The sequence below is a fragment of the Bos indicus genome, chromosome 19, assembly GCF_029378745.1.
Source record: "Bos indicus isolate NIAB-ARS_2022 breed Sahiwal x Tharparkar chromosome 19, NIAB-ARS_B.indTharparkar_mat_pri_1.0, whole genome shotgun sequence".
Classification (NCBI taxonomy): domain Eukaryota; kingdom Metazoa; phylum Chordata; class Mammalia; order Artiodactyla; family Bovidae; genus Bos; species Bos indicus.
This window is the reverse complement of record NC_091778.1, coordinates 57,592,573-57,615,713: the sequence shown is the minus strand read 5'-3', so window position 1 is coordinate 57,615,713 and position 23,141 is coordinate 57,592,573. Positions and strand designations below refer to the sequence as shown.

The following is a 23,141-nucleotide window of genomic DNA, read 5'->3' as shown; positions in this document are numbered from 1 at the left end:
CATCCTGCCTGCAGGTCAGAGCTCCCCCTCCCACCTCACCCCCCGCCCCTGCACACACAATATTCTTTTTCCTGGTGCCTTCCCTGAAGTCATCATCACCTGAGAGCTGCCGGTTATCAGCCCAGGCTTGTCCCAACAGGGTACCAACCAAGGGAATAGAAAAACTGTTTGTTTGAATTATACACACAAAAACATTTTCTGCAGCGGGTTATAAACCCTGTGAAGTAATGAAGCTGAAAAATAGGCCTGGAGTAAGTTTGCTCCCGTCCGCCTTCAGGGCTACTCCCACCCTGGACCTTGTTTGTTGATTCAAGCTCAACCGGGTTTCAGCAAGAAAGTCTTATCAGGAGAGAACTGATTTTCTTTTTATGACCTGCTCCAGCCCTTCAGCACAAGTCCAACTGGCATGAGTAAGCACCCTTCTGAATATTGTCTTTTCCAGGACCCACGAGTGCCCCCTTATGGCAAAAAAAGGTAGTACAGAGGTGAGGCAAAGGGGTCTGAGCTGGGACGGAACCTGAATTGATGTTTGACTGCCACAATTTGCTGCCTTGACTCTGGGCACGCAGAAAACAGAGAAGGTTGGCCTAGATAAGCTAAGGTCTCTTCCAGTCTGAAAAGTCTGATCCTAAAGACCCCCACTGCCTCCCTGCACCCCATCCTGTCTGCACTTGGTCACCATCCACAGCTTGTACACTGAAGGGAGAATGCACAGCTGGGCACATTTTACCATGTCCTGCCTCCTCCATCTTAACTGAGTGGAAAAGGAGAGAGTTGGGGCTGGTGGGTGGGTGGATACTTTTTTTTTGAAGCACTGCATGCGTGGCATGTGGGATCTTGAAATTCCCTGACTAGGACCAAGGACCAAACCCATGCATACCCCTTGCAGTGGAAGTGCAAAGTCTTAACCACCAGGGAGGCCCCTAGATGAATCCTTTTTGGCGCTAGTAGCCACATGGCTTTGAAACATGCATCCCCTTTTAGGGCCACTCTTGAAAACTTAGTTCTTTTCAAGGAAAAAAGATATCAGTAAACATTTAGGATAGAGAACTTTGACCTCCTCTGCCTGCCCTCCCCGACTCCCTACCCTGGGCAAGAGTGGCAATCATTTCTGGGCAGAATTCCTTCAACAAATATTGAGGAGCTACTGTGCGTCACGAACTGGGCAGAGAGGAGTAAGACCTGCTCACAAAACCAAGGACTTAAGAATTCTTCACAGAGGTGAGGGCCTCAGAAGCCTTAATTCAGTTCAGTTCAGGCACTCAGTTGTGTCCAACTCTGCGACCCCATGGACTGCAGCACACCAGGCTTCCCTGTCCATCTCCCAATTCCTGGAGCTTACTCGAACATGTCCATTGAGTAGGTGATGCCATCCAACCATCTCATCCTCTGTCATCCCCTTCTCCTCCTACCTTCAATCTTTCTCAGCATCAGGGTCTTTTCCAAAGCCTTAGGAGGGGACAAGTAATGGAGGATGTGATGGCCCATCAGATTCCAAAACCCACACTTGGCTGATCCTGGGATTCCTCTAGAGAGGGTCTAGAGCAGTTCCTGACCAGTGTGGGGTAGAGCCCACTTCCGTCCTGTCCCTAGGTCTTTAGTGCTCTATCCAAACAGGAGCAGAGAAGCCCCTTGGCCACCTTGGGCTGAGATATACTTCCCCAGGTCGAATCAGCTCTCCTTAGAATGTGAAGGGCCTGGTGAGGGGCCTGGGGTCACTGCCCTGCAAGAAGCAGCCAAGGTCCCCAAGCCCCAGGTGTGTGCATAGGGCTGGGGCTAATCACAGGCACCTGAGCCCACCAGGTGGGGGCTGCTCCCAGTGGGGCTGTGGCAAGCTGGAGTGTGGCAGTCACTTTGTCCTTGCGCAAGGCCCTTGCCCTCCAGAAACTCACAGCCTAAGCCGCTTCCATCCCCACATTTTCAAGCACGCTGGAGTCCAAGAGGCCAACTTTCTCCCTGGTGCTCTGTCGCCTGACCCCTTCCTGAGAAACTCTGAGAAAGGACTAGATAGAAGGGCTTCAGCATTCTGGGCTCCCCACAACCCAGAAAGCCACCAAAGTGGTATTTCTGGGGTCGGATGGTGCTGCCCCGGGTGGGCCCCGCCACCTGGCAGGCTCAGCTCGGGACTGAGGAGCAGAGGATACCAGGCTCGCTAATTTCATCTTGGCCTCGCCGCGGGCATACAGGGTCATAGATCCCCCACCAGGGATTCAATCGTGTCCCCTCCACTGGGAGCACAGAGTCTTAAGCACTGAACCACCAGGGAAGTCCTCACTGGGCTTTTGGGAAGAGCCGACCAGAAGGTAGTGTCAGAAGAGCCACAGAGGGGACACAAGGAGCAGACGCTCGCGTTTCCACGGCGTCCCTTGATGGTGGAGGGGCGGGGACTGCGGCCCATCGCCTAGCGCGGGGTCATCTGAAGGTGCTCCTACCCCGACAGTCCTCCACACAGGCCACCCCGGGCACCTCTGAGCTCCTAAGGGCCCTAGGGGCTCGCCTCAACACAACCGCAGGCTTCAGTTACCACTTCCATCAAGAGGCTGATCGCCGCCTGCAGGAGACAAAACGCTGGAAGCCGGCAGCGCAGGCACGCCGAGCTCAGCGACGGCCCCGCCCCTCGCCTCATGCCTCATCGCCCCGCCCCTTTCGCCCTCTGGGCGTGGCTAAGTGCCGCTTCCCCCGGAAGTCCGGAACGCAGCCGAATGTCCCGCCCAGCTGGGCGCTGACCCTCCTTCATACGTCTCCTGCTTCCCGACTTAGGTGTTCAGTCCCATCTCCTACGAGGTCCTGAGTCCCCACCGCGCCTCCCACAGCCCAGTCTCAGCTGCAAGCTGCTGCAGAGCCTGGAGCCAGGAAAGGAACTCGTTTCCCCTCCCCGGCCCCGCGGAACCAGGTGGGGTCCTCGCCCCGCTCCCCAGCCTCGCCTTCCACACTCTCCCGCCCGCTCCCCGGGGCCCCTCGCCGCCCGCCCATGGCCCAGAAGCCGAAGGTAGACCCCCACGTCGGTCGGCTGGGGTACCTGCAGGCGCTGGTCACGGAATTCCAGCAGACGCAGAGCCAAGGTGAGTGCCTCGGGGTGGGGGGCAAGGGGGCCGGGCCGGAGTCCGGCCGCGACCGTCACTCCGGCCCTGGCGCCACTGCCCGCTTCTCCATCGCAGACGCCAAGGAGCAAGTGCTGGCCAACCTCGCCAACTTCGCCTATGACCCCGGTAACTACCAGTATCTGCGGCAACTGCAGGTCTTGGATTTATTCCTCGATTCGCTGTCGGAAGAGAATGAGACCCTGGTGGAGTTTGCTATTGGTAAGGATTAGGCGGTCTCCTAGGTGCGTGATGAGGTAACGAGTTAGAAGTGAGTTGTTGGGAAAGGGCTCTCTTAGGGCCTTACTTGGAGAAGGCAATGGCAAGCCACTACAGTACTCTTGCCTAGAAAATCCCACGGATGGAGGAGCCTGGTGGGCTACAGTCCATGGGGTCGCCACGAGTCGACCGCGACTGAGCGACTTCACTTTCACTTTTCACTTTCACGCAAAGGAGAAGGAAATGGCAACCCACTCCAGTGTTCTTGCCTGGAGAATCCCAGGGACGGCAGAGCCTGCTGGGCTGCTGTCTATGGGGTCGCACAGAGTCGGACACGACTGAAGCGACTTAGCAGCAGCAGCAGCAGGGCCTTACTTAGGCCGTCTCTCAGCAGCGAAGGCAGACTTTCGTAGTGTCTGTAATGCCTCCGCGGCCCACACAGCGTACAGGTTCACGGGTGGCTTGAGTCTGGCCTGGAACCCACCCCCAGGACCGTTTCTACTTGTCTACCTTCCCTCTCGGTTAGAGGTAAGATCATAAATGGGAATGGATTGAAGCCCCTTGGAGGGGGGGAAAAAAAAAAAGTTGAGCGCTCTTTTAAAACCTCTTTATCTTATGTTTCACCATCGAGAGAAATAGCTTTCACTCGGAAAGACTCATGGCACCTGTGGTTGTTCTGGTCTCAGACCTATTGAATTATTCACCCGACACGTGTTTGTTGGGCGGGTACTGTGTGAGCAAAGTATTGTTCTAAATGCTGGTGAGATGGCCACAAGTTGGGAAAAGATCTTTGCCCTCAGGGAATTTACATTCTAGCGGAGGGAGACACATGGTTGACACACAAAAAAGCTGAGGCGCTGAAGAAAACAGGCTGATGAAGAAGAGCAGGGGAAGGAAGGGACTACTTCTGGTTTGGCCCTGGCTGGAAGGCACAGGCCGGGCCAAGACCCCAGAGCAGGAGGAACCAGAAGGAAGGCTGATATGGCACCATTGTGGTGAGTGAAGCCCAGAGCGGTACTAAATGAGAGAGAAGGATTTAGTGTTGCTAAGTTACAGAGCACCTCGCACCAGTTTACAGGGACTCAGATCTAGGCATTGGGCGGGAGTTTGGAGTTTATTCTGAGGGCAAACCAACACTCCTGGGACCTCCCTAGTGGTCCAAGAATTAGGACTTTGCTGTTCCTCTGTAGGGGCGGCGGGTTCCATCCCTGGTTAGGGAACTGAGATCCTGCAAAAAGCAAACAAAACCAACATTCTTTTTGCAGCATGTGTCTTTAAAAAAGAACATTTCTCTGCACAGTGAAAGGAGTCTTATCTTCATAGGGAATGAACTTAATAATTCCATTGTCACCAAATACCCAGTTAGGCAGACTTCTCTAATAGTTCCCAAGCGGACATTTTTTGTTGTTGTTCTGTATAAACCAGGATCCATGCTCTTAATCTGGTTGTTAAGTTCCTTAGATCTCAATCTCTCGCTCTCTTTTAAAATAAACTTTGTATTTTATAACAGTTTTAGAAAAATTGCGAAGGTAATACAGAGTTTCTATGTATGCACACCAAGTTTCCTTATTATTACCATCATACATTAGTATGTATGGTACACTTGTTACAATTAATAAGCCAATATCCACAGTCCTGTCTAACTCTTTGTAACCTCATGGGCTGTAGCCTGCCAGACTCCTCTGTCCATGGGATTTCCCAGACAAGAATACTGGAGTGGGTTGCCATTTCCTTCTCCAGGGGATCCTCCCGACCCAGGGATAGACAGATTCTTTACCACTGAGCCACCTGGGTACCCCTGTTATTAACTGAAGTCCATACTTTGTTCCGATTTCCTCAGTTTTTCCCTCATAACCTTTTACTGTTTCAGGATTCCATCCAAGATACTATGTTAGATTTAGGCTCCTTTGGGCTGTGCCGGTTTTAGACTTTTTCTTTTTGTGAATGACCTTGGCAGTGTTAAGGAGTACTGGTCAGGTATTTTGTAGGTTTTCCTTCAGTTGGGATTTACCTGACATTTTTCTCGTTATTAGACTGGGATATGGGTTTTGGGGAGGATGACCACAGAGGTAAATGGTAAAAGGCCATGATATATCTCCTCCAACTGAAGCTATTTTGGGAGGTGGAGGGGGGGGTGCTTCCCATGCGGGATCTTAGTTCCCTGACCAAGGATCGAACCTGTGCCCCCCTGCAGTGGCAGTGCAGAGTGTTAACCACTGGACCACTAGGGTCTCGACTCTGCAGAAAACTTTGCTAAAAAGAGCAGTCAGCCAAGGCGAGTTTTTACAGGATCAGGAAGCACCTTTCCCAAGGCAGGAGCCCTCTGAGATCCCAGCCCACTGGGCTGGGGGCTCCCAGGGTGGGTGACCAAGCCCTGGACCCGGAGTCCACGGTCCCCACTTCACTTTGTAGCTGATCCTTGTGGATGAGTCCTATCTCTTCTGAGCTTCGTTTCTTCATCTGAGCCTTGCCTGCCTCGCAGGACTGCTGTGGGGAGCAGAGCTGTTGTGTCTGTGTGTCTGTGAAGGCACTTTGTCTAGAATCGTTCGTATCCTTAATCACCAGTTTTCCTCTTCACAGCCGCTTTTTCCTTCTCTTTTTCTCCTCCTTCCTAAGGTCCCCAATCCCAGGAACAACAGCTTTCTTAGCACAGAATCCCTCCACGGGGTCCTCTGCAGATGAAATTTCTTTTTTATTCATTGTGCATAAATTGGAAGTCCCAGTGGTGCTTAGAAGCCTATTTTGTTACTCTCTTTGTTTCCTTCCCTGTTAATATCTGTGGCGCTACACTGTCAGTGGTTATCCTTCGCTGTGCTTTGTAGCTTTGAATCTTTTCTCTCTGGTGGCAGGTCTGAGATTGTGATCTCCATGAGGTCAGAGTGCTTTGCTTACGTTTGTCTTGAATGCTCAGACTTTTTGGTCTGGAAAGAGGGGATGAGGTGAGTGCACGCACGCAGAGTCCTGCCCCTGACTTGGGGCTGGTGCCCTGAGTGGGGCTGGTTCTGGAACAACTACTAGGTAAGATTGCCCACAGCCACGGTTTGGCAGAATCAAACCGAGTGTTGGTTTGTTGGCTCGGAAGAGATTGAGTTTGGTAGGAGCAGGGCTTTGGGGTCAGGCAGGCCTGGGTTCCAGTCCTCACTCAGCGACTTAACTCTGGGCACATGACTTCCCTTCTCCCATCGTCAGTCAGGTGGGCAGGATCAATACCTGCCTCACAGAGTTGTTGACAATTAAATGAGCTAAAGTGCCTGCAGCTGCATGGTCTGCTATCCAGACCCCTTTGAGGGTAAGCAGTTCCCTCATCTTCCAGAGACTGAAGTGGAATAGTGTCTCATGACCTATCTTTTCCAGGGATTTGTTCTTTCTGGAAAAGCATCACTGAGTGATAGAAAAAGGTATGAAAGTTGACCCCTAGCCTCACAATGGGTGTCGGGGCGGTATTAGGAGGACGAACCCCTGGGCAATGGGCACTGGTTAGGCCAGAGCCACCCTTGTTTGGGTCGGGATGGGAAGTGGGTGGATTATCAGGAACCAGATACAAAGCCAGGATCTCAGTAAACACTCAAATGAGTGAAGGATTCCGAGCTCATGCCCCAGATTAAACCTCTGGCAGGCTTTGGCATCAATTTGAGAGTATTGGCCTGAAGCACCACTGGTTGATCCTCAGTCTTACCTGCTGTGTGTGCACACCTGCACCATTCTAGATGCTGTGTGGAGATGTAAACAAGCCAGGAGATAACTCTCTGCTTCCATGAAAACTGAATCCTAGGATATCACAGAATACTTGACAGTTGTTACCAAAACAGAGTTCAAGTAGGAGGCACCTCCCACAATTGAGCTTAAATCCTTTTTCCTGTGTTCTACTTCCTGCAATACTCGTAGCTGCCACCAGATGGTGGTGGTGTACTGAAAAAGACTGGTGGATGACTCCTGAGCCGCTCTCTGGAAAACAGTATCTAGTGTAATTGAAGGGAGGCATGCCCCCTGATCCAGCAGTTACATTCACAGAGCTAGGTCCAGGCACGTGTAGACACATAGGCAAAAATGTCACCAGCAGTATTGTCTGTAATAGCCCCAGCCTGCAAACAGTCAACACTGGGATGAATATCAATATTGTGGATATTCATACTACTTAGCAAGGTAAATGAACAATCTGCACAGCTCCATGCAATTATCTTGCAAACATAATGTTAAGCACATGATGCTAGACACATAATAATATGTACAGCATGATTCCATTTCTATAAAGTCCAAAAAGGCAGAACTGAATTATAGTGTTTAGCGGGGAATGTGTGGTTAAAAAAAAATATTTGGAAGAAAGAGGAGAGTGAAAAAGTTGGCTTAAAACTCCACATTCAGAAAACTAAGATCATGGCATCTGGTCCCATCACTTCATGGGAAATAGATGGGGAAACAGTGGAAACAGTGTCAGACTTTATTTTGGGGGGCTCCAAAATCACTGCAGATGGTGACATTAAAAGATGCTTACTCCTTGGAAGGAAAGTTATGACCAACCTAGATAGCATATTGAAAAGCAGAGATATTACTTTGCCAACAAAGGTCCGTCTAGTCAAGGCTATGGTGTTTCCAGTGGTCATGTATGGATGTGAGAGTTGGACTGTGAAGAAGGCTGAGTGCCAAAGAATTGATGCTTTTGAACTGTGGTGTTGGAGAAGGCTCTTGAGAGTCCCTTGGACTGCAAGGAGATCCAACCAGTCCATTCTGAAGGAGATCAGCCCTGGGATTTCTTTGGAAGGAATGATGCTAAAGCTGAAACTCCAGTACTTTGGCCACCTCATGCGAAGAGTTGACTCATTGGAAAAGACTCTGATGCTGGGAGGGATTGGGGGCAGGAGGAGAAGGGGACGACAGAGGATGAGATGGCTGGATGGCATCACTGACTCGATGGACGTGAGTCTCAGTGAACTTCGGGAGTTGGTGATGGACAGGGAGGCCTGGCGTGCTGCGATTCATGGGGTCACAAAGAGTCGGACACGACTGAGCAACTGAACTGAACTGAGAACTCCCTGGTGGTCCAGTGGTTAGGACTCGGTGCTTTCACTCTCATGGCCTAGGTTCAATCCCTGATGGGAGAACTAGGATCCACAAGCCACACAGGAAATAAAAGGTCCTGTTTATTACAAGTCAGGAAGGGGTTCACCTCAGAGGGAGAGAATTCAATCAGGAGAGTGTGCAGAGGCGCTGGACGGCTGACTGTGCATCAGTCCTTTAGCTCAGTGCAGGTGACACGGGCACGTGCGTTCTCACTGTTCACCTCTGCCTGTGTGTGCCTGCCTTTCTCTGTGTGTGGGTTGCAGGTGTGCCCTGGGCCAGTCTCCGGGGCTGTAAACAGGGGCCTGCCTGGTCCACGTCTACTGGGTGCCAGAGAGGGGTCTTAACATTATCTAATCCTCTCTGCCCGTTTTACTGATGAAGAAGCTCAGTAGAAACGAACTTAGAGAAATGGAGTTGCTTGCTCGGCTCACTTGAATCTGCAGGGGCGGTCCCGGGATTTTTAGCTAGCTCCGCCCACCACAGAGCCCTGGCTCCATCCGCGGAACTCTGGGGTCCCCGGGGAACGTCCTTCTCTCATTGGCGCTTTGGGATCCTAGGATCACACATCTTTCAGCTGAAAACAAAACAAAACTCCCCAGCCCGCCACTAGTTACAGGAAAGCTGAAGTCGAGGTTCTCGTCCCATCACGCCCTCGCGCGCCACCTGGGAAGGCTGATCCGGGCCCCTCTGCCCTCCCCCCTTCCTCTCGGGTCTAGGCACAAGCAGGGTGTGTCTGTTTTATTCAGTTATGTGAATATATAGTGCGTTCACCCGGTACGGAGTTCAAAAGGGCAGGTGGTGCACTGTAACAGTCTGTAGCCTTTTCTGGAGGCAGCCACTGTTGCCAGTTTCTTGTGTATCCTCCCAGAGATATTTGCAGGATTTATAAACAAATATGTGTGTGTTTGTATGTATACTGTGTATACATTGTGTGTCTCACACATGCCTGTAGTATACTATATCTGTATTCCGCTCCTCCCCCCCCCCTGCCTTTTTTTAAATTTATTTGGCTGTGCTGGGTCTTTGTCGTGGCATGTGGGATCTAGTTCCCTGACCAGGGATCCAGTATGGGCCCCCTGCATTGGGAGCTCTGAATCTTAACCACTGGACTACCAGTGAAGTCCCTTAAAAAAAAAAAAAAAACAGGAAAAAAACTTAGCGCCACCTATTGGTACACGTTCGGTGTCAGCCCTTAAAGAGCTGCCTGATGAGCACTGCAGGATGTCCTGAGCCTGGCGGGACTGAGGTCTAGCGGGCGCCTGAGGATGGCCGGCTAGGTTGCTTCCATTTTGCTCTCGCAGGCAGTGCTGCTTATTTGTATATCATTTCTCACTTGCTGGAATGGCCCTGTGTAATAGACTTCTAGAATTGAAGTCTAGGTCAGAACCGCAAAAGGCCATGATTTTTTTTTTTTAATTTTTTTTTTAGATTATACCAAACAGATCACTCAAGTGAAAACTGTATCACCCTGTGTTTTTAGAGAAGTCTCACTACCATCCTGGTCGGTTCCCCTCTGTTCCCCTCTCATGGAATCAGCAGATGTGAACATGTACATATGTGTATATTTGTCTGTTGCCTGCTTACACATAATAGTAGCTTTCTCTGTATGCTGTTCGCCCCTTGAGTGTCCATCCTGAAATGTAAGAGAGAACCATTCTCAAGATAACGTGTGTGTGAGAATCAGTCAGTTCAGTCGTTCAATTGTGTCCGATTCTTTTCGACCCCTTGGACTGCAGCATGCCAGGCCGCCCTGCCAACACCAACTCCCAGAGTTTACTCAAACTCATGTCCATTGAGTTGGTGATGCCATCCAACCATCTCATCCTCTGTCGTCCCCTTCTCCTCCTGCCTTCAATCTTTCCCAGCATCAGGGTCTTTTCAAATGAGTCAGTTCTTCACATCAGGTGGCCAAAGTATTGGAGTTTCAGCTTCAGCATCAGTCCTTCCAGTGAGCACTCAGGACTGATTTTCTTTAAGATGCATGTGTGTGTATGCACGCTTAGTTGCTCAGTTGTGTCTGACTCTTTGTGTCCCCATGGACTGTAACTCTCCAGGCTCCTTTGTCCCTGGGATTCTCCAGGCAAGAATACTAAGTGGGTTGCCATTCCCTTCTCCAGGGGATCTTCCCAACCCAGGGATTGAACCCAGGTCTCTCCTATTGCAGGCAGATTCTTTACCATCTGTGCCACCAGGGAAGACCAACTCAAGATATCGGGTTGGCCAAAAAGTTCATTTGGGTTTTTCCACAAGATGTTATGGAAAACATGGGACTTCCCTGTGGTCCAGTGGCTAAGACTCTGAGCTCCCAAATGCAGGGTACCAGGGTTCGATCCCTGGTTGGGGAACTAGATTCCACATGCTACCAACTAAAGAACTAAAGCTCTCACATGATGCAGCTGTAGAACTGAAGATCCCACATGCCACAACTAAGCCCAGGCAGAGCTAAAAAGAAAAAGATGTTATGGAAAAATAACATGTTATGAACGTTTTGACCAACCCAATACTAAAGTTAAACCCCGAAACAAATAGTCCCCAATGAAGATTTTGACCTGGGATTGACTGCGGCCAGCCCTGTGCCCTGGGGCGGGCAGGTGCTCAGACACAACCTCTCCAGCCAGTGTCTCCAAGGACTCGCCTAGCCCTCCAGGGCTCCAGGTGCAGGCTCAGCACTCGTCAGCACGCCCTTCCTCGATCTCCAGGACAGTCCTTAGGCCCTCCTGTCCCTCCCAGCACCGATGCCCTGCTTGCTGTGTGACTTGAGATCCCCTGCCTGACCTCTCTGAGCTGCCAGCTTTCTCCTCCCAGGTGGCACCTGGGGGTTCTCCTTTGCCTCTCCCGGGGCTTTCTGGGGCTCCCGTCTGGACGGGCCCTGCCTTTACCCCTTGTTCTCTTTCTCTCTGCCTTGCCTGGTTTGTCCAAAACACGTTCACCCACCAGTCCGAACTTGTTTTCCTTTTTGCGTGGTCACCAGTCTTTAATCTGCAGCGGGATCAGCAGACAGTGAAGCGCACGATTTACGTGTCAGGTTGATGATTTTTTTTTTTTTTTTTTGGCTGCACTGCACGGCATGGGGGATCTTAGTTCCCCAACCAGGGATTGAGACCCGAGACCCCTGCCGTGAAAGTGTGGATTCTTAACCAGTGGACCACAGGGAAGTCCCAGATTGATGATTTTTCAAGTTCATTAAAGTGTACGTACATGTATGTAACCAGCACTTAAATCAAGATACAGAATATTACCGTCTCCCTGAAAGGATCCCTCATACCCTCTGCCGGTTAGTGTCTTCCGCCCTGAGGTAACCACTGTTCTAACCTTTAGCCCCATGGATTCGTTTTGCCTGTTCTTGAACTTCATGTAAGTGGACTGGTTCAGGCTTCTTTGAGTTGAGTCCCTGGTTTTTTTCACTCAACATAATGTTTCTGAGGTCCATGTAAATTGTTGCAGTATCAGTAGCTCCTGTCTTTGTATGAATAGGCCACAAGTTGTTCCTCCAGTCATCCACTGGTGGAGCTTTGAGTTATTTCTTTAGAGCCTTTATGAGTAAAGCTGTTATGATAATTTTAAAGATTTTATTTATTTGTGGCTGTGCTGGATCTTCGTTGCTCCCCGGGCTTTTCTCTAGTTGCGATGAGCAGGGACTACTCTCTACTTGCCGTGCGAGAGCTTCTCATTGCAGTGGCTTCTTTGGTTGCAGAGCTCCAGGCATGCAGGCTTCGGTAGTTGCAGCTCGAGGGCTCAGTAGTTCCAGCTTCGTGCTCCAGAGCACAGGCTCGGTAGCTGTGGCACATGGGCTTATTTGCCCCCCAGCGTGTGGAATCTTCCCAGATCAGGACTGAACCCGTGTCTTCTGCATTGGCAGAAGGATTCTTTACCACTGAGCCATGAGGGAAGCCTGTCATGATCATTTTTATACAAGTTTTCTTGTATACATCAGATACTCATTTGTCTCAGGTAGATTTCTTATAGTATATGTATGTACTCTTTTTTTCTCAGATCTGGGTAGAAGTGGAATTGCTGAGTCACAGGGTAGATGTATGGGCTTCGAGGGTAGCGCAGTGGTAAGGAATCTGCCTGCCAGTGCAGGAGATGCAGGAGTTGTGGGTTTGACCCCTGGGTCAGGAAGATCCCCTGGAGGAGGAAATGGCAACCCACTCCAGTATTCTTGCCTGGAAAATTCCATGGACAGAAGAGCCTGGTGGGCTACAGCCCATGGGGTCGCAAAGAGTCAGATACAACTGAGTTTGCGTGTGCATTCATGTACATACACACACACACACCCACACACACGGTAGATGTGTGTTCAACTGTATTAGAAGCTACCAGATAGTTTTCCAGTGTAATTACGACGTGTAGACTCCTCACCACCAGCGCACGAGAGTTCCAGTAGCTCTGCCAGCACTTACTATTGTCAGTCTTTTTTTGTTTTCCGTTATGACAGGTGTATAGGGGCCTCTTGCTGTGGTTTTAATTTTCATTTCTCTGATAAGGAATGTTGGGCACATTTTCATATATCGGCTCTTTTGTGCAGTTTGTCTAAGTCTTTTGCTCATTATTTTTTTTTATTGTGTTGTTCATGTTTTACTGATATGAAGGAGTTCTTTAAATATCCTGGATATGAGTTCTCTGTCAGAATCTATGAATATTTTCTTCTTTTGCTTTTTTCCTTTTTTTCCCCCTTGTTTGGTATGAAGAGAAGAAGCGAAGTGAGGAGAGGGCCCCTGGGGAGGGGGACTGATTAGGGTGGTCGAGGAAAGCTCTGAGAAGAGGGAACATCTTGTTGGACCTTTATTTTTTTGGCTGGACTGCATGGTTCTCAGGGTCTCAGTTCCCCGAGCGGGATTAAACCTGGGCCCACAGCAGTGAGGCCACAGAGTCCTGAGCACTGGACGGTCAGGGAATTCCCTGGACTTTTTTCTTTTTTTTAATTGCAATTTTATGACACATTTGGTGTCCTTTTTTCCTCCTTAACCTTATATAGCAAGCATTTTCCCACATTACACTTTTAAATGTGATTTTTAGAACGGTATAATGTTTCATCATATGGATGTACCCTACTTTCTTTAACCAGTTTGCTGTCATTGGGCCTTCTTTAGGAAGCTTCCAGGCTTCATGTTGCTCTTTTTCTACAGCCCTCCTTAGTTCTTCACGGCCAGTGCGCAGAGGTGGGCTCGGAGGAAAATTCAGAGCGGCTGCAGCTTCTCTTCCACTCTTTGGGGGTCTTTTGGCTCCTTCTCGGGCGCTCCTGCTCAGCCTTCTTATCCCTGAAGCCCTTCTCTTTCCAGGCTTTCACTGCTCTTTTTCATCTTCCACGGTCGCTGCCAGCAAGGCCAAGGGGCTTAAAGAGCTCCCTGCCTGGGGTGGGACCCGGCAGCCGGTGAGCGCTGGCAGCCCTCGATCCATCCCTGGAGGCTTCCCAGGCCTGTAAACGGGGAGCAGGTGGGGCTGGCTGTTGGGAGACCGCCTCCCGCGCCCATTCTCCTGCAGATGCCCTCTGATTATCCCGAGTGGCAGAGCCCTGCCCAGGCACACCTGGGCGCGATGATGACTCACCAGCCCAAGAGTGACTCGGCTTTTTACCGTATCACCTTTGAGAGCAGAGATAAGTCCCGTCCCCCACGCCAGAGCTGAGTTCGAAGTGTGGGTAGGAGGCTGCAGCTCCACTCGGAGCTCAGAAGAGATGGTGCCAGTGTGTGCGAGAAGCCGGGGTCCTGCCGGGGCGTTTCCACTTGTCCCCGTGCCTGGCTGAGCCTGGTCTCCACCCATGGTAGGATTAGTTGTTCTCGTAGCTTCTACAGGGACACACTTTATCCTGGGAGTGGCAGCGGGCTCCCCGTTTTCTGAGACTTTGAGCAAGTTACTCAGTGGCCTCAGCTTCTTTCTTGCAAGTGGGCGTGGTGGTGACTCTTGCTCTGTGGGGTTCAGTCACGTGCCCAGCATGTTTGTGCCCAGCAAGAAGGCACAGTTGCAGCCCCTGAGATTCAGAGGTGAGTGACTGCCGTGTGGGGCCCAGTGATGGGGACAGGCCGCAAGTAAGGAGGGTGGTGGGAAGGTAGGCCCCAAGCTGTGCTAAGGGCTCCACTGGAGTGACCTGAGAGGTGGGGAGGGACCCTGCATCAGCGCCTCCCCTTCTGGGGCTGCTCCTCAGAGGTCCCCTGTCGGTGAGACCCCAGAACCGCAGATGTCCCAGGTGGGCAGGGTCTCTGGGAGCCATCCCGTCCAGCCTCCCGACCATCTGCAGTGCAGCTGTTTTCTGCTGCTCACCGCTTTACAGTCCTTCTAACAAATGTTTGTAGAGCGCACCCTGGACCAGGCACCCCGGACGTGATGGGAATAAGACACCCTGGGTCTTGACCTCTGGGAGTGTATCCTTCTAGTGGGGCTCAGCAGTCAGCAAGCAAGAAAAAGCCATGGTGATCCCTCAGAAGTTCTAAGCATGGGAAGAAAATGAAACAAGGTGATGAGGGAAGTGCCTGGACGGGACAGGGTGTGGCTTATGTGGTGGTCCAGGAAAACCTCACTATCCAGGGAGCAGTGACGTGCTGGTTACCAGCAAGTGCGTGTCAGGACTTCCCTGGTGGTCCAGTGGTTAGAGCTGCCACTGCATGGGGGGCACGGTTCAATTTCTGCTTAGGCATTTAAGATCCTGCATGCCACATGGCATGGCCAATGAAAGAAAAAAGAACAGGAAAAAAAAAAAATGCTTAGGCATTTAAGATCCTGCATGCCACATGGCATGGCCAATGAAAGAAAAAAGAACAGAAAAAAAAAAAAAAATAAGTTGGCAACATGTGAAGGTCCTAGAAGGGAGTGTGAACTTTATTCCAGGTGCAGTGGGAAGTTCCTGAAGGTTGAGTGGATGGAACCTTTATAAGCTTCCCTTCAGCGGGACCCAGACTGACCCAGGTGCTGCTCAGGAGCAGGTGGCTGAGCCTGGAGGAGGGAGGAGGTCTTTGCCAGCCCTGCCCCCCACCTCGCTGCACCTGTCCCCTCTTGCTGGGAAAGACGTCCCGGTTGGGTTTGAGGCTGGTTGGGTTTGAGGCTGCGAGAAGCCATAGCCTCTGCCAGTTTCCAGAGACGCAGGGGAAGTGGTTGGGCTGTCAGTCACTCCTCATTGGCTGCGCGGAGCTGGGCGGCCGTGTTATGCAAATGAGCTAGAAGCTGGTCTTCTGTTTGGAGTAGGAACCCAAGGGTGGGGGAGCCCTGACGGCAGGAAGCTCACCCAGGAGCCACAGGAAGTCAGCTTCCCACACCCAGGGCTCTGGGCTGGCCGGAGAGTACAAGGTCAGGCCACACTACGTAAGCGGTGGTGTGTTCTTCGATCCAGAACCACAGGTCTCTTCACTCTGTCCTTTTCTTTTATCCCCCAGAATCCTAGCAACAGTGATGGGTTAGGGCCTCTTAATTATGTTGTATCCATAAAATGGTAAAAGGGTGGACTGCGTGGGTGTTAAATGATTGTAGATTTATTGGCGTGGAGAGGTGTTCACAGGAAAACAGCATCACATTGTTATCAAGTATATGGAGTCACATATTTAAATATTGTGGGATGAAAAGCAAATATTAAATGGGTGGTAGGATTGAGGTGGTTTATACTTTGCCTTCTTGACAGTTTTATTGCGGTATAACTGACATGTGATAAACTTTACATAGGGGGCAACTTGATACGTTTTGATGCATGTACACCTGTGAAACAATCACCTTACATATGTGTGCGTATATGTATGTGTGTGCATATGTGTGTGTGCGCATATATGTATTGTGGTCATGCCGCACATCTTGTAGGATCTTAGTTTCCCGGCCAGGATCCCCAGGCCCTCAGCAGGGAACGTGTGGAGCCCTGACCCTGGACCACCAGGGAGTTCCCAGGAAAGCATTGAAGTGGCCGAACCGAGAGGGACAAGGTTCAGTGTCCACCTCCAGAAGGCTGGGCCTTGGCAGGCAGGCCTGTCTGAAACCTTGAAAGGGAGGGCCGGAGATCCGGTGGGCTTCCGGTCCCTTGTCCCCAGGCCAGCTTCTCAGGGGCCCTGCCCTTCCCTGGGACTTGGGGAGGAGAGGGCAGAGGAGGCCCATAGCTGAGGCCTCAGAGTCCGCTTGCTCTTCCCCAGGCGGCCTCTGCAACCTGTGCGCCGACAGGGCCAACAGGGAACACATCCTGCAGGCGGGGGGCGTCCCCCTCATCGTCAACTGCCTGTCCAGCCCCAGCGAGGAGACCGTGCTGTCCGCCGTGACCGCGCTCATGGGCCTGGGCTCGCCTGGCGCGCGCCCCCACCCCGAGCTGACAGCCCGGCCCGTGGTCCAGTGCATGCTGCGCTTCTCCCTGTCAGCCAGCGCCCGGCTCCGAAACCTGGCCCAGATCTTCCTGGAAGACTTCTGCTCCCCCAGCCAGGTGGCCGAGGCCCGCAGCTGGCGAGCGGATGCCGCCCTGGGGATCCCCCTGCCGAGGACGGAGGGCCCCCAGCAGCCCTGACCCGCTGCCCGCTGGACAAGGCTGAAACCCTGGTAGGGGCTCAGGGAGAGGCGGCGCCCTCTCCGCTAACGGCGCGCGCTCGGCCCATTTCAAGGTGCGTTTTCTCGGCATGGCAGGTATTTGCACTGTGATGAAAGGCCCCAGACGAGTGAGGAAGCCAGGTCTTGAGACGCGTGGACGGGGAAGTTGAAGATGCTGCCATTTTCACGGGCCACTGCTCTCAACCTCGTTGAGAGGCCCTAGTGCTGGCCCACCCCCCACCCCCGCCGGGTCTCACCCTCGCGGAGGAAGCAGCGTGGTCCCTGGACTCGGAGGCTTCGCAGAAGGTGTTTCTCTTGAGGAACAGCTGGGCTTGGAGCTTAGGACAGTTGTCTGAGCTTGAGGAAGGAAGCATTCTCCCCTAACAGAGGTGTCTGGAGTCATTTTGAGACGCAGAAATGAGAAGCCTTGCTGTTCAAAGTATATTGCGGCTCCGGGAAGCTGAGGGCGGTGTTGTGCCCCTGTCTGTGGAGGCTGGGTACCTGCCCCACAAGCTCTCCAAGCCGGGCGTTTGGCCTGGCGGATGCTGGCCCTGAGAACTCTCTGGCTTAACTGTTGATCTGTACAGACCTGTCAGCCAGACACCACGGTAGGGCGCCTCAAAGACCAGAGCGTGCCCCATGCTGTTGAGAGTCCAGCCCAGTGACTGTTACCGTGGCCATGAGGGTGATGACATGTCAGAAGACAGGCGCAGACTCTTCGAGCGGTGTCTCCTCCCCTCCCCACCCCGCAGTCCCTGCTTGGAAGCCCTGGCCCACCTTCTCTGCCATCAGGGTTAGTGAGGGGGGTGCTACGCCTGGAAGCACGTCTGGGGCTCAGGCGGGCCTAGGGGATGCAAGAGGGCTGCTGAAGGGAGAGGGGACCAGCTGCTGACATACAGTGCAGGGCTCAGAGTCCAGTGTACACCGCTCAGCATGGGGGAAGGGGTGTGGGTCCCCGTGGAAAGCTGGGGTTCGGGAGCAGGGGAAGGTCCTGGCCCCCCTTAAGGTTGACCTCTTACATGACGAAGGAATGGCGGCTCCGAGAGGAACGGTGTCCAGGTGGACGTGGAGGTGGGCGGATTATGGGATTTATGGACTAGAGCCCAGAGGGAGGGAGGTGAAGGCCTCCTCATCGGCCTGTATTCCCGCCCCCCGCCCCCCGGAGAGTCCCGACTCTTCCCTTTCCCAAATAAAAGGCCTTAAGAGAGCAGCGAGCCAAAGCGTTTTATTTAAAAGGTGTGTGTTCTCCCAGCGCGTTTCCGGCCGGCGCGGTGCTGAGGGGTCACCGCCGCCGGGCTGCACGGGGACTCGGTTCTGCCCGGCTTTCCTGCCCGTCTGCCTCGCCCTCCTCCGGCCTCACTGCTGGGGCAACCCCAGGCCGTCGGGGTCCGGCGGCAGGGCTCGCCGCTTGCTGTCTATAATCTCCCTCCAGTTGTCGCTCCAGGAGCGCAGCCGTCTCCGAGGCGGGGTCAGGGCCAGGTGCTGGTTGTGGCAGCAGGTGAACAGGATGTGCTCCCAGCTGGGGGTCTCCTCGTGGCCTGGGCGGGGAGGCAGAGAACCCGAAGTCCCTAATCTGGTTATCTGTACTCTCTCCCGCTAATCCCAGCAGGCCAGATGTCTGGAGACTGCTAAGGAAAAAGGCTCCCCACCTTGAATGACCTCCTTGTCATCAATGAGTAGGTCCCCCGAGATCACTGTCTTGTCGCTCGTCAAGATAATGCGCTCCACAAACTGGGGTCCCAGGTGCTTCTCCACCCAGTGGTACTGTGAGGTGGGCACAGGGTCAGTAGGGCAAGATGGGCCCCTGAACTCAGGGCCAGTAGGTGTGAGGGAGGGTCTACAGCTTATGAGATACTCCCTCCACTCCCCCCCACCCCCCAACTTTCTGTGTTTCTGCTGGTTTTTTTTTTTTTTTTTTTGGGGGGGGGCTAGGCCATGCAGCATGCGGGATCTCAGTTGCCCGACCAGGGATTGAACCCGTGCCCCCCTGCCTTGGCAGCACAGAGTCTTAACCTCTGGACTGCCAGGGAAGTCCCCCGATGGTTTCTTTTAAAAAAAATCATAATTTAGGAAGCTAAGGATGCCCGTGGAGCGCTGGGGCAGCAGCACCTTCTCCTGCACACAGTGGTCGTACTTCATCAGAGGGCTTGTGCAGATGAAGACCTGGGTGCTGCTGGGAGGGGGCACGATTAGACGGGGTGGTGCCCGCCCCTGCCCCCCAGCCCCCACTCCCTCGCCGCCCTTCCTCACTCCTGCATGTCATTCATCTCCCGCATGGCTTCCAAGGCTCCAGGGATGGGCTCCAAGTCTAGGAAAAAGCCTGGGGCTTCATACACACTGGCCACTTTGTCCTGAAAGATACAGCGTTCCCGTCCTGGCTCTGCTCCAGACCTCAACCCCTCCCCCCTACACACACACCTCCCCCGCACACACACAGCGAGGGCTCACAGGTGAGGTTCCTGGGGGGCTTTGGTCCCCAAATCAGAGTCCCGGGTGGAGGATTTTGTTTAGCAGTAAGGAAACAACCCCAACCCCCAGACTGTCTAGTCCCAAGTGAAGTGTGGATTCTGAAGTGAGAGCTTTGTTCATTTTAAACAGGAAGATGTCTGGACATGGAGCAGAGACAGTACTGACCCAGGGGAGAGGCCCCCCGTCCTCGGATGTCCTGTGGGGTCCGGGTTCCCCGCTCCCCTCGCGCCGCACCCCTCCTATCCACCCTCCCCCTACCGCCAGGTCGGGGCGCAGCGCCCGGTACTGCTCGTTCGCGAAGAAGCCGCGGCGCTCCTCCAGCGGCACGTGCAGCTCCCCGGGGAACCGCTGGAGGAAGCCCCGCAGCAGGCCGGCCTCGAAGTCCGCCAGCACGCCGTCCATGTCCACCAGCACCCGCACGGGCCGCGCGCGCCCCGCCGGCGTCCTCATCGCCAGCGCCGAGGCAGGGGACCCGGGCGAAACGCGGAACCGGCCCCGGGAGCGCGCGGAGCCAGGCGCGGGGATGGCCGCTTCCGGAGCCGCGGCGAGCGGGGCGGGGCCAGGCCGATTTGCATGGGCGCCCGGGTGCCCCGCCCGCCCGCCCGCCCGCCGGAGCCCGGGCCTTCCCCAGCGCTCCCGACCGGGCGTGGCGGTGCCCGAGCCACGCCTCTGGTCCGAGGGTGCGCCTGCGTGGACATCAGCCGCCCTCCGCTCTAGCAGACGCTCTCCCCCACCCCAAACGTTACTGGGCCAGACCTTCCGGGGGTCCCCTGGACTGTCCAGAATACTGGGGAGCGTCGTCTTAAACCTGTGGGCCGGCTCCAGCTTTCTCAGAACCCACACCTGCTCACCCCGCGGGGACAGGAGGAGAGCTTCCTCCCGCTGCGCCAAGGCAGCACCAACCCAAGGCTCGAAACTCGGGGACTCCCAGTAGCTGAAGTGAGTGAATCTGAAGACAACGGGCTCTTGGGACAGCTCCTCAGAGATGAATTCACAAACCAGAGTTGGCTTGAAACATGGGAGCATCTACTTCAAACCTGTTCTACCTGGAAGAGGTGACTTTCCATCAGGCTCAGGTAATCGGGACCATCCTTTCTGTGGAATTGATTTTTCTCTAGAATTCTCCTGTTATATCCTCCTCTGAGAAAATGCTGGTCACTGCTAACTTTTGTTGACTCTCAGTTTTTTGTAGATTTCATGTAATTTCTTTCCTGAATTCATGTAAATACGCTGTGCTTAGTTACTCAGTCGAGTCCAACTCTGCGACCCTATCGACTGTAGCCCGCCAGGCTCTTCTGTCCATGGGGTTTTCTGGGCAAGAATACTGGAGTGAGTTGCCATGTCCTCCTCCAGGACATCTTCCCAAACCAGGATCAAACCAAGGTCTCCCGCATTGCAGGCGGATTCTTTACCATCTGAGCCACCAGGGAAGCTCACATGTAAATATATTTACTACAAACTAGATTCAGATTTGAGTGACTGACCCATCTTCCTGTCGCTCCCCACCTGAATATCCCTCCCCTTCCTGATGCTTCTGTTCCATTGGGTCTGAACACCCCAGTACTTCTAAATGGAACAGAAGCATCAGGAAGGGAAGCCTGGTGATCTAATTTTAAAACGCTTAAGAAGCAGACCGCTGCTGCTGCTGCTAAGTCGCATCAGCCATGTCCGACACTTAGCAACCCCAGGACTGCAGCCCACCAGGCTCCTCTGTCCGTGGGAGGCAAGAGTACTGGAGTGGGGTGCCATTGCCTTCTCTGAAGGAGACTAGGTATTAGCAATAAATACCAAGCCACTTAAGTCACATAACTGTGTAAAAAACCGAGACTGTCATCAAAATGCGGACTCTTCTGCCATCATCATTTTAAGTTCAACTTCACTTTCTAAACCATAAGCTTTCTAAGGGGAAAAATTCAACACCCTTAGCAAACATGTTTATGAAGAATTTTAAAAACCTGTATTAGTACCAAAATGACTGGCAGAACTCCTTCACAACACTTTTGGACTAGGCACTTAGCTTCATAGCATAGAGAACTAAAGCCAAGTTACAGTTATGACACAAATCAAGGAGCTGTCTTTCCCAGGTCTGTCTAGTTACTGAGAGAGAAGGGTGCAGGTTTCCTGCCTCTTTAGTTCGAACAGAAACCTTCACTCAGGTTATTTGTAGGATTAATCTGTTTTAGTGAAACTGGAAAAATTGTATAGCACAGCTGCTCATTTTGCAAAATAATAAGGAAGAAAAACACCCCCACAACCTATGATAACCCTTTTTCTTCCCAAAGAGATGCTTATTAAGTCAAATGAGCTGGTGGTTACACACCAGGCTTAAGTCATTTCAACTATGGTCAGGGGTGGTTAAAGGTGACCAGTTTCATAAGTCTTTTTTTTTTTTTTTTTAACTTTTTGGGCACGCCCCTAGGATCTTAGTTCCCCAACCAGTGCCCCCTTGAAAGCACGGAGTCTTAGCCACTGGGCCACCAAGGAAGCACCCAAAACTCTTAAAGTTAGGAATCGAGCTTCCAAATGACAAGCCCAAGGAACGCTGCCGATGAGGCACAGGTACACCGAGAAAGCCATCGGACAGCGCCCGGTTTGGACATTTAATACCTCGATCTGGAACCTTCTCCCTAGAACCCAGTGTGCCTTCTCCAGTCTCCTGTCTCCTGTATCACTTGACAGGACTCAGATGACCTTGTCCCCTTCTGGCTACATGACCCTTTTCTTTGGAGCCCTCTTCTTTGATCACCCACCATTGAGAGGCATCCTGTAGCATGAGAGAACTTAAAATGTTATCACCCAGCAAAGGAGGATAAGTGGTAGAAGAGTCCAAAGTGTACTGGCTAATAATTGTTCTGGAAGCCAGGTATCTGTATTATTCCTGTCTTTTACTACCAGATGTTACTTAATGTTCATTTTGGCATTCTGAACTCACGCTGACTTTAAACCTGTTTTCTTTAGAGAGAAGCCCACTTCTCTCTAGGCCTTCCTTGCGTCTGTTTTAATTCCAAGGGCTCATCAAATCATTGGCTAGCAGGATTGTTAGTAACAAAGAAAAAAAGCAACTAAGCAGGTAGAATTGCGGAAACAATCTCAAAAAGATGACACAGGACACAGTGTTTCAAAATTTGTACATCGTTTACTTTAAGCAACAGTCCAGGATTGTGAAGTACAACACACATTTTAAGGATGAGACTTTCGTTTCATGGTCAAGCACCAGCATCATGCACACAGCTTCAAGTTATCTAAGAAGAGCACTGCCCCCAGCGGGTCCCTGCCCCATGAAGACCCCGCCCCTGCTTCACCACCTGGAATTCATCAGTCTGAGTGAACATCAAGCCTTCCTCTGCGTGGGAGCAGCAGGCTTTGCTCAGCCAGTCATGTTAAGTATCTGGCTTAAATATATCTTAAGGTTCAGAAATAAAAGGCAATTTTTTGTTTTACTTTTTTTTGCTTTGCAGGCGGCAAGGCATAGGGCACAGGCCTTTTATCGCTCTGTATGGCACAGGAAGATGCTTTTTAGCAAAGGGCACTGACAAGTTAGGGCAACACCAGGTAGGTTTCGGCATCAAGACAACTTTGTTTGGGGGCCTGAAGGGACAGCGCCTGTGGACTGTTCACTGGTCTGTCCGATCCAGGCTTGGTAAACCCAAGTAAAGCTGACCAAAAAAAGGGTTTTAAAAACCTCAGTACAAAAGATCCTCTAACACATCTGAACCAAATGGTTTGTTCTTAAAAACACGGTACTAAGTGTCACAAAGCTTTCCCTCCAATCTACTACTAGAAAACACTCATGCCAAGGCCTACAGACCCAGAGGAATCAGGACAGAC

At 52.3% G+C, this 23,141-nt stretch overlaps 2 protein-coding genes across 8 annotated transcripts; one reads left to right on the top strand and one right to left on the bottom strand.

The window, feature by feature from the left end:
- Window positions 1-40: 40 nt before the first annotated feature.
- ARMC7 (armadillo repeat containing 7) lies at window positions 41-18,051 on the top strand. Of its 4 annotated transcripts, XM_070774102.1 has the most exons (4): window positions 41-3,062; window positions 3,159-3,302; window positions 16,463-16,856; window positions 16,941-18,051. In XM_070774102.1, the coding sequence occupies exons 1-3, from the start codon at window positions 2,972-2,974 to the stop codon at window positions 16,822-16,824; spliced, it is 597 nt and encodes a 198-aa protein (XP_070630203.1). In that variant the 5' UTR covers window positions 41-2,971; the 3' UTR covers window positions 16,825-16,856; window positions 16,941-18,051. The 4 variants fall into 4 exon arrangements, with proteins under 4 accessions (XP_070630203.1, XP_070630204.1, XP_070630202.1 ...); XM_070774103.1 differs by lacking the exon at window positions 16,463-16,856; XM_070774101.1 differs by having other exon boundaries at window positions 16,463-18,051.
- NT5C (5', 3'-nucleotidase, cytosolic) lies at window positions 18,050-22,991 on the bottom strand. 4 transcript variants are annotated; one of them, XM_070774097.1, is made up of 5 exons: window positions 19,572-20,640; window positions 19,095-19,195; window positions 18,954-19,017; window positions 18,494-18,608; window positions 18,050-18,382 (listed from the first exon to the last, which is right to left on the bottom strand). In XM_070774097.1, the coding sequence occupies exons 1-5, from the start codon at window positions 20,337-20,339 to the stop codon at window positions 18,201-18,203; spliced, it is 1,230 nt and encodes a 409-aa protein (XP_070630198.1). In that variant the 5' UTR covers window positions 20,340-20,640; the 3' UTR covers window positions 18,050-18,200. The 4 variants fall into 4 exon arrangements, with proteins under 4 accessions (XP_070630198.1, XP_070630199.1, XP_070630200.1 ...); XM_070774098.1 differs by having other exon boundaries at window positions 18,954-19,014; window positions 19,572-20,618; XM_070774100.1 differs by lacking the exon at window positions 18,050-18,382 and having other exon boundaries at window positions 18,495-18,608; window positions 18,858-19,017; window positions 19,572-22,991.
- Window positions 22,992-23,141: the final 150 nt, after the last annotated feature.